Genomic DNA, 10,560 nt, shown 5'->3' on the forward strand with positions numbered 1-10,560 from the left:
AAGAATCTGGCTCTTACTGTCCTTTACTTGCAGAAGTTTTTTTTTTTTTAAATGACTCACTTGAAAGAAGCATTTGGATCCTGTTATCTAAGTTGCTCTGCAACTAATTATTATTTTTGCTACTCTACGTTAATCAGTGACTAGTCATCAATGTTATCAATCTAAAAAAAAAAAAAAAGTGCTCACTCTCAGTTGATCAAGTTGAAGCTTACCTGTTTTCAAATGCACTCTCTTGAGAAACTGAAGTGGAAAATGATGACATAGTTTGCTATCACTCAACGGAAACCAATATGAAATAGCAGGAATGTCAAACTGAGTTCAGTTTTGGAGGATGAAGCGATCACTGTGGAATGATGTTGTAAACAGGGGAATCGTTCGATGTTACAATTTAAGCTGATCACATCATTTGGAGTTTGGAAGAATCTTTTTTTTTTTCTTTACTGTGTAGTATGGAATTGGCCATAACTGAATGATGTTTTTTGTTGTTCCAAAGCATTGCATTGTAAGGCAGGTAGAAGAAGATTGGCTCCCATGAACTGCTGATCTTCCTGTATATTAATTGCATGCTTCTGGACAAGGCTCATGTTTAAATAGGTTTAATAACAGATTTAGACTGGAAGCAAACAGGACCAACTTGTCTTCTTTACCCTTTGATGGACTTCTGATTGTCTTCAAATTTAACCAGTACCAGACTATCACTGACATTAAAATCAATAAGTGAACTAATATCGACACCAGCAGCCTAACCCAAAGATTGCCACTAAACAATTAAGATAATACCGTTTGAATATATTTATTAAGACACTTTTTTAATGAGTAGTATATGGGGAAATGATTAGGTTGAAATCCCTTGGTTCCTACATAATCACTTGTGACATCCACAAACATTGTTCACAAAAACATGATTAGAAAAATACAAGTATCTATAACAAAAGGTCCATAGCATAAGTTTAAGATAATAATCTATGACAAGTGCAAAAATAGTCAACAAAACCATTAACACTGTGGGCCCAATATTCATACTCTGGAAGGTATCTGAGCTACCTCCTATGGTTAGCAGCAAACCCAGAAATTCAATGCCAAGGCTATATTGACATAGCTGGCCAAGGCAATATTCATCTGCTGATTGGTTAAGTCATAGCAAACAAGATAGACCTGCTTTTTAGGCATGTCTATCTGGCCACTAGACTTGAACAAACAGTTAAAAGTTATGGGGCTCATAATTGGAAAGTTAAATATGTCTAAAAACCTGCCCAAGTTGGCACTTGGATGATCTAAAAGACAGATTGTCCAAGTGCCGATAAACAAAATGGCTTTTTAGACGTATCCAGAGAATTTGACCTCTGATTCCTGCTGTGCATCCAGAACTAGAAGGGGCATTTTGGGAGGAGGAGTTAGGATGGGATGTGGGTGAGATGTGGGCCAAACATACTTAGTCGTCCTGCAGGGATAATCGAAGGTTTGACAAGACTGCCTAGATAAGAACTTATATGTTATGACTTAAGATGATGTAAAGACACATATAAGTGCCCAAAAGGTATCCAAAGTGACCAAATAACCACTGCAGGGACAAAGTAAAGACACACACACACACACACACACACATACATACCCCATGTTCACTGACCCCCATCACAACACCACAAAGTTCAGAATAAAAACGTGCATACTTACCTCTAGAACATTAGCACCTGCTATAGGAAATCATTGTAGAGCTGCACAAGGTGTCTTAAGTATCTGGGGTGGGCTACTGAACCATAGAGGAGGAACAAGGCTCATAAGCCACTCTAACCACTTCGTTAATGGTAGAACATGTAAGCCCACCAACCTCCCAAACCCTACTGTACTGTATATAGGTGCTACCTGCAGCCATAAGGGCTATTGGGGGTGTAGACAGGTGGGTATAGTGGTTTTGGGGATGTTTTGGAGAGCTCACCATGACCTATAAGGGAGTTCTGGTGAGATGTTTATGTGGCACCCTTTTTTGTGAAGTTCATAGCAGTGCCCCACAACTCTGTTGCTAAGTCTGGGTGGCCAGTCCATCACAATGCTGGCCCTTCCCATGTCCAAAAGGTTTTGTTCTGGACATTTCATACTTGGACACATTTTGGGTCGAGAATGTGGTATAATGTGGTGGTCTGGACAATCAAACGCCTAGACAATTTTTTTTAAAAAAATATTTTGGATGTACTTTTCAAGAATGGACATTTTTCCGCTGCCAACTTTGGGTGTCTAGCGCCCTACATCCAAATCAGACCTAGATGTTTCTTTTGATTATTCCCTCCCATGTGCACAACTCAGAAAATGTGATTCTATAAAAGGTATGCACAGTTGTAGTATGCAAATTTTAAAAATGGGATATGGGCTGGAGCGAATCATGGGCAGATCATAGGCATTCCTAAAAGTTATAGGTTTTGTTATAGAATATGCCTGATCCACGTGCAACTTAGGCACAGGCATTTAGGCCTGGTTTTAGCTGGATGGGCACGCCTAAAAGTTGTATGACACACTGGCATTGAATTCTATAAAATGTACACATACCTTATAGAATTCCACTAAGTGACATTCTAGTTGATGCAGATTTTTTTTTTTTATGCCTGTCTAAGTGCAACTTCAAGCAAGTGGTTCAGTCCCTGGTATTGGCAGGACTTGATTACCATGACATTGTGCTCTTAGGACTCCCAGCTTCTAGTTTGCATGCCTTACAGGTGGCATAGAATTCAATAATGTTTCCTCATACTTGATTACGATGTACTGGTTATCTATGGAAATAAAGCCTTTGAAGAAAGCCTGACGTGAACTGTTCTATGACACCACCACTTTCCATTACCGCTCCTTCTTTGTGGAATGCCCTTACATTAGATCGATTGGAGAACACTCTGGAAAAATTTAAAGCTAAACTGAAGACTTTTCTCTTTAATGAAGTCCTTTGGAAAACAATACGCTGATTCTCCCTGAAATGCCAAAACACTTCTCTTGAAGTGCTCCCCGCCCTTATTCTTTTATCTCCCTTTTTTTCTTTATTTTACTTTAATGTATGTGCAAACTCCCCCTCTCCCTTCCCTTTTGTTCCATGTATGTCAGAGTGAACTTGTCCAGTATTTTTAACATTTGATAAAATATTTATTTTAACTCCCCTTTTTTATTTCTTCTTTTAATCTCATTTTATTGTATAATATTTACACCCCCGCTTGCCAGCAGGAGGGTGCCCAATCTCTCCTGTCAGAGGGCGCCCTCTCCCCAGACTCCAGTCCCCTAACCTCCCCCCCACTAACCTCTAATCATTGGCTGGCCGGCCGGTCTTGCTACCGTCTGGCTGGAAGGCCTGCCTTGTCGAAATGAGGTGAGCCCACCCCTTTCTGGCCCATCCCCACTAAGCCTAAGGCCTGATTGGCCCAGGCTTCTAGAGCCTGGACCAATCAGGCCTTAGGCTTATCGGGTTCACCCATCCCCACCCATCCCCACTAAGCCTAAGGCCTGATTGGTCCAGGCTTTAGGAGCCTGGCCCAATCAGACTTTATGCTTAGTGGGGATGGGGCAGAAAGGGGTGTGCCCACCTCATTTTAACAAGGCGGGTCTGCCAGCCGGACAGTAGCAAGACCCGGCCGGCCAGCCAACGATTAGAGGTTAGGGGGTAGGGGTCAATGGGGGGGTGTTAGCACAGGGGGAGGAGTCCGGAGGAGGAGTGTCCTTTGGCAGGAGGGGTTGGACACCTTCCTGCCAGCAGGGGGGGGGGGGACAGGCGTCCAAGGCTGCAACTGTCACAAACACTCCTCAGAGCGGAGTTTAAAATGTGACAAACCTATGCTCTGGCGTGTCTCCTACTACCAGGGGTATCCTCAGGTTTTTGGTTGGTGCTAGGTAATTGCCTATGTCTGGGAGGAAAAGGTAAGTCCTGGCTTCCAACAATCAAAAGATCAGGACTCAGTCAGAATTCTTCAGAAGTCAATAACAGTTTTTAATCTGACCTTCAATGGTCCAAAGGTATAGTATTCAGTCAAGTACATGTAGCTTTCCAGAAACCAGCTTCCAAAGGAAAAATGAAGGTTCAAAATCAACCACATATATGCTGTCTCACTCTGGCTCAGCAATGTAATCACACTTGCATTTTCAAAACAAAACTTTCTTTCTTCAGCAGTGGTCTTACAGGCATGAAAGAGATATTCACAGCATTGGCCTAAAGTCAGGTTATATTTTATAGCAGCAGTTTGTGTCTTATCTGAAGCAACAAGCCACAGATCAGCTTTGCATAGGGCTCACTAATGTAGTAGCTTTCCTTGGAAGGCAGCTCAGCTGGAAGGGATTTGGTGACTGCCTCTCAGCAAGGGCACACACAGTAAAGGTTTTCAACCTAACACAAAACATTCACTCTATCCCCAGTGTTCTTTAGCCCAAACCTCACATAAAAGTAGCAAGTTGCTAGCATTCTCGTAAGTAAAACTTCCCAGCCCAAAAAGCAATATTCAACTCAAAATCAGAAGGAAAACACCAGCTCCTTCTCTGCTACTCACTGTTTATTTAAAGTCCATGAGCTCTGCCTAGCTCTCTAAGGTAGGGCCAGCTTCCTCAATTTCCATTCCCTCAAGTACCTCTGGAAGTTGAGAGTTAGAAGTGGGAAGTGGCACTTTTCCCTTAATTCTTAAAGTTCATTTTTCAGGGAGGGGGGATTTTAAGTATAACATCTTATATGAAGTAATTTAATTACTTGTTATGAAGTGGTGGGAAGGGAGGGAGATAAAATTTTATGATTGGTATTATTGCTGAATATTAAGTGATATTCTCAATGTGCAAATGTGTAAATGCGTTTATGTATTATCACACTTATTGTGCGTATAAAAATGAATAAAGATTTACAAAAAAAAGAAGTGGGAAATGGCCAATCTGGAACCTCAGATTCTGCTCCCTCTTTCCAAGGCTCCTGCCCTGGTCTGTGCTGCTGGAGAGTCTGAGCCTTTGACTCTCTCCTCCCCCTACTGCTTGCTTCAGCCTGCCTTTAACCAGCTCAAAGCCACTCCCCTTCAGCCTGCAGAGGGGGATGGGCTTTGGTACTACTACAGGTTTTCCCTGTCTGCTCTGCCTTGGTTTCCTAGGGCCAGTTAGCTTGTCTTTAGCTGCCCTGGCTGATGTATTGACCGGGTGCCAATGCTGTGAGTCTGCCTGCCCCTGATCCAGATCACCACTGCTTTTATCATATGGACAAGGGAGGTCAGCTTCAAGTTGGTCACCAGAGCTGATCTGGTCATCTCTTCTGTACAGGATCCTTTTAACAGTTTTAGGTGCAAAACTAATATCGGTGCTTGGTTTGCCACACTATACCAGGGATCTCAAAGTCCCTCCTTGAGGGCTGCAATCCAGTCGGGTTTTCAGGATTTCCCCAATGAATATGCATGAGATCTATGTGCATGCACTGCTTTCAATGCATATTCATTGGGGAAATCTTGAAAATCCGACTGGATTGCAGCCCTCAAGGAGGGACTTTGAGATCCCTGCACTATACTTATCGCGGCAGGGAGAACCTTGCTGCAATAAGTATAGCGGCTGTGTCTACCTACATTGTAAGCATTTCTCGCTCTACTAGGGAGACGCGTAGGGCCACCTAGATTCACCTAAGGCCCTTAAGCGAGCTGAGGCAGTCTTGTGGGCCTCTGTAGGCTCCCAGAGGTGCCTTCAATATAGGCGGCCTGCCTGGGGAGCATTTTTTTTTTTTTTAAACGTGAGTCACAATTGGCTGATTAGGACACACTTTGCAGAATCCGGGCCATGGTCCCAGTTCTGCAGGCTTGTACACTGTTTTTTAATGGTACCATATATACCATCAAAATCATTGTCTTTCACAGCCTTCAGGTTTGGATGTTCCTTCACAAAAACAAATACTTTTGAAAGCAGTAAGGAAGAGTACATTTTTATGTGAATGGAACAAACTGCCAGCGTCTCTCCGACAACTTGTATCAATTTAAACAAAAAACCTCTTTTGAAGCGTTACCTTTTTCTGCCAAATGAAATATGTACTTTAATGTTTATGATGTTTCGATGTGTGAAATCTGTATTGTGTTTTAATTATGTATGTTTTACTGTATTCTGCTTCGAACAAAGGCAAACTATAAATAAACTATACAAGAGGAACAAACCTTTATGGAGGCGGTGCCTTGGTCAGATCATAAATTTGTTTCGTTGATATTGATGGTCCCTCATTTTTCCCATATTTGTCAGTTGAGAGTGACCAAATATAAGCAACCCTTTTATGAGAAAAGAGAATTGAAGGGCTATGAAAGCAATGGTTGTCCTCTCTCAAAGAGTTTTCACGATTTGGGTTTTAAAGACCTACATTATAGGTTCCTAAGTCTTTTAGAGAATCATGCCTAGAGGTGCTTAAGTTTTGCTCCACCCCTAAACACGCCTTTTTTTCAATTATAAGCTTGTTAAAGCTCATTATTGAAATTAATTTACTAATTAAGTTAGGCATCTAAATTTAATAAGAATAATAACTTTATTTTTATATACCGCCATACCACAAACAGTTCTAAGCGGTTTACAAGGGAGGAGACTGTATACAGACAGTGACTTTACAGAGAACTTTCAAAATTACATTGGCATGCTAAGTTTAGTCAGGTTAATCTGGAAGTGTCTGGAAGTACATCAGGTTGAAGTGGGGTTAGAGAAATTTGTCAAAGAGATAAGTTTTTATTGACTTTCTAAACGTTTGGTATGAAAGTGCATTTGAGATGAAGTTGGTTAAACATTTGCTCCATTTGCCTGCTTGGAATTATAGTGTTCTATCGAGGTATCTCTTGTAGGTGCAGCCCTTTAAGGATGGCAAAGCGAACAAGCAGGTACTGCGTGTATTAGTTGTGCCTGGGTATTCAAATTGGTGAGACAGATAGGATGGGGATAAACCTGTCATGGTTTTGAAGCAAAGGCAAGCAAACTTAAAAATGACCCTTGCTTCCACAGGCAGCCAGTGTAGATTTTTGTAATATGGGCTTACATGGTCTGATTTCTTGAGGCCATAAATGAGATAGACTGCAGCATTTTGGATGACTCTCAGTCGTTTGATGGTTTTCTTGAGAGATCCCAAATATATAATATTGCAGTAGTCTAAAGTACTTAAGATCAGGGATTGAACCAGCAGTCAAAAGGAAAAGAAATCAAAGTATTGTTTAATGGTGCATCTTTAAAAATTTCCCCATGATGTCTGTACTCCATCAGTTTTGAAAGCTATAAAGGATGCAGTTGCATCTATGGCGTCACTTATTAATCAGTCCCTTGTCTCAGGTTTTGTTACTGATTTTTTGAAGCGACCTTCAATTAGCCCTTTAAAAAAAGGCTCACACTTAGATGTCACAAATGTAGAGCATTTTCAACTTATCTCCAATCTTATGTTTTGGTTTTTTTTCTAAAGTTATGCAGAAAGTAATGCTTCATCTATTAGAAGAGTTTGCATCTGCACAGGGCTGTCTGGATGATTTTCAGTTTGGCTTTCATCCAAAGTGTAGTACAGAACTGTTGTTGTTGTCTTTTTGTGACACCATTAGAACTGGTTTTGATAAAGTATCTCTGGATGTTGCAGCCACTGTCGATACTGTGAATCATGCAGCCTTTTTGGACCGTTTGCATTTCTTTGGTATTTCTGGCACAGTGTTAACCTGGCTTCGGTCATTTCTTATGGACAGGAATTTTTAAGTTTGGAATGGAGTTTACAAATCACAGGTCTTTGGTTTGCATTCTTGACTGCCTCAAGGCTCATCATTGTCAGCTTTCTGTAAACCGTGCCGAGCTCTACGCTGAAGAGATGGCGCGGTATACAAACCTAAGGTTTAGTTTAGTTGTTTTTGGCCCCTATTGGTGGTTTATTGACTGATCTTGGAGTTGGATATTGATTGTATGCTGATGATCTGCAGTTGTTGTTTTTTTTTAGTTTACACATAATTGTGAGGACAGGTCTCGGCTTTTATCAATTTATCTATTTGCAATTGTTGATTGGATGACTAAAAATCCATTTAGGTTTGAAGGGCGCTCCAGAATTTTTTTTTTTTGTATGGTAAAGATTCCAGTTCAATCAGGTATGTTAGGTATGTTATTAGATTCTTCATTGTCATTTCATAATCAGGATAGACAGGTTATGCAATGTTTTGTGCTGCCGCATTTGGATTACTGTAATGCATTATTTTGTAGGCTTCCTCAGAAGTCATTGAAGGCATTATAGATAGCCCAAAATTCTGTGGGCACATGGTATAGGGAATTTGCTATGAACAGCACACATCTCCCCGCTATTAGCTAAATTACATTTGCTTCCAGTATTTTGGAGGATTAGATTTCAACTTTTGGCGTTTTTGTGCAAAGAGGTACACCATGATTTGCCCACTGTTGTGTCCAATCTTGTGGCTGCTTATACTCCTGGAAAACCCTGGCCTACATTTCCAGCACCTATCTTTCACAGCATCGCTTTTTAAGTGGCCACCAATACTGGCACCGTAGAGAGAATCTGGAGCTAAATATGATGTTTTCAGGTCCACCCAAAGCTTATCACATTCTCCCCAAACTATACTCCCTTCCCATATCTAGTAAGCATTTTGGTGATCTAGTTATGTAGATCCCTGCATTCTAAAACTAGGTTCTAAACATTTATAACAGGTAAACATTTATATGTGGGAAAATTAATTGTCTAGATCAGGGGTAGGGAACTCCGGTCCTTGAGAGCCGTATTCCAGTCAGGTTTTCAGGATTTCCTCAATGAATATGCATTGAAAGCAGTGCATGCAAATAGATCTCATGCATATTCATTGGGAAAATCCTGAAAACTGAATTGGAATACGGCTCTCGAAGACCGGAGTTCCCTACCCCTGGCCTAGATAGTGAATATGACTTCTAAACTAAGGTCTCAAATCTCCCACCATCTAGAGAGAGACACCTAAATCTCAGGTTCATAACTTCTCACAGACTAAAAGACTAACCCCCCTCTTCTACGCAACTGTGTTAGCAGTTTCTAGCACAGAGAGCCGTGCTGAATGGCTCGCGCTGCTCCCAATGCTCACAGGAACTCAATGAGCATTGGGAGCAGTGTGGGCCATTTAGCGCAGCTCTCTGCGCTAGAAACTGCTATCGCAGTTGTGTAGAAGAGGAGGTAAAAGTTAGTTCTATAACTTGTGGTACAAAACTTTTCTGAGGGACCTTTTTACATCTTTGTTTTTCAGACTATAAATCAGAGGGTTAAACATAGGAATTAAAGTATGATGCAACACAGAAATAATTTTGTTTTGCTCCATTGACTGCATGGATGGTGGTCTCAGATAGATACAGAATAATGTCAAATAGAACAGACCTACTACTGTGAGATGGGAGGAGCAGGTGGAGAAGGCTTTATGTCTCCCCTGTGTAGAACGGATCCTTAGGATGGTGGAGATGATGTAAACATACGATGTGAGGGTTGCGATAAAACAAGGGAACGGTATCAGAGCACTCAAAATATAGACTATGCATTCAAGAGTTGAAGTGCTGCTACAAGAAAGCTTTAGGAGCGCTGAATAATCACATAAGAAATGATTAATCACGTTGGATTCACAAAATGAAAACCGAGACAGAAAAATAACATGGGGTGTGGGTGTCAAAAACCCTAAAATGGAGGTCCCTGTGCTCATTATAACACAGACTTTCTGATTCATAATCAAATGGTAACTTAGGGGTTGGCATATCGCAACATAGCGGTCAAAGGCCATGACTGAAAGGATCATAAGCTCTATGGAGGCCAGAGACAGAAAAAAATACATCTGTGTAAAACATCCATTTGCAGAAATGTGATGATTCTTTCTGAGGAAAATATCCAGCAGTTTGGGGAAAGTGACCGAGACAGAAAAGATATCCAGGAAGGAAAGGTTGCAGAGGAAAAAGTACATGGGGGTGTGTAAGCATGGCTCAAGACATGTAACAGTGATGATAGTGAGGTTCCCCATCAGGATGATCAGATAAATTAGGGAAAAAAAGAGAAACAGGGGTATTTGCAGCTCTGGAAATTCAGGAAACCCCAAAATGATAAATTCCGTCACTGTAGTAAGATTTGCCTCTTCCATTGGATTCTGAGATGTACTGTAAAGAGAAACCATGCCATGTAAATGAGTGATAAAGTTATGGCATCTTTGTTTTCATTATACTTAGCATATATGTACCTCAAAAAATTACAGAGGGCTTTAAGTCAATAGTAACATTAGCAAATAGAAATACTAACATTTCTAACATTTGTACATTATGACTGGATTCCTTCTAAAGTACAGAACCAATGAGAACATATTTATCTTATAGACACTGATAAAAAAAACCCCAAACAAACATGAAGCTTCAGTTATGGAGCACAATAGGCCCCGATTCTGCAAACTCTCTTAACGTTAGGCGTTCTTTAGACGTCTTCGCCACGCAAGTCGTGCTCAGCATCATTTAGACATCCACTGCGCCTCTCCAATAATACATTTTTTCCCACATAGACGTCAGGTAGATGTCCCTACAATGTATATAGTTATTTGTAAAAGTGTGTTTTTTACTGATTCTTTTCCATTATTTTAGGATTATAAG

The 10,560-nt window shown here is 40.8% G+C and overlaps 1 protein-coding gene across 1 annotated transcript; it reads right to left on the reverse strand.

Moving 5' to 3' along the window:
• Positions 1 to 9,134: 9,134 nt before the first annotated feature.
• On the reverse strand, positions 9,135 to 10,097 carry LOC117349669 (olfactory receptor 146-like). Its single transcript, XM_033923262.1, has one exon. It carries the CDS (start codon positions 10,095 to 10,097, stop codon positions 9,135 to 9,137), a length of 963 nt encoding a protein of 320 aa, XP_033779153.1.
• Between the last annotated feature and the right edge of the window lie 463 nt (positions 10,098 to 10,560).

The sequence above is a fragment of the Geotrypetes seraphini genome, chromosome 16, assembly GCF_902459505.1.
Source record: "Geotrypetes seraphini chromosome 16, aGeoSer1.1, whole genome shotgun sequence".
NCBI classification, from domain to species: domain Eukaryota; kingdom Metazoa; phylum Chordata; class Amphibia; order Gymnophiona; family Dermophiidae; genus Geotrypetes; species Geotrypetes seraphini.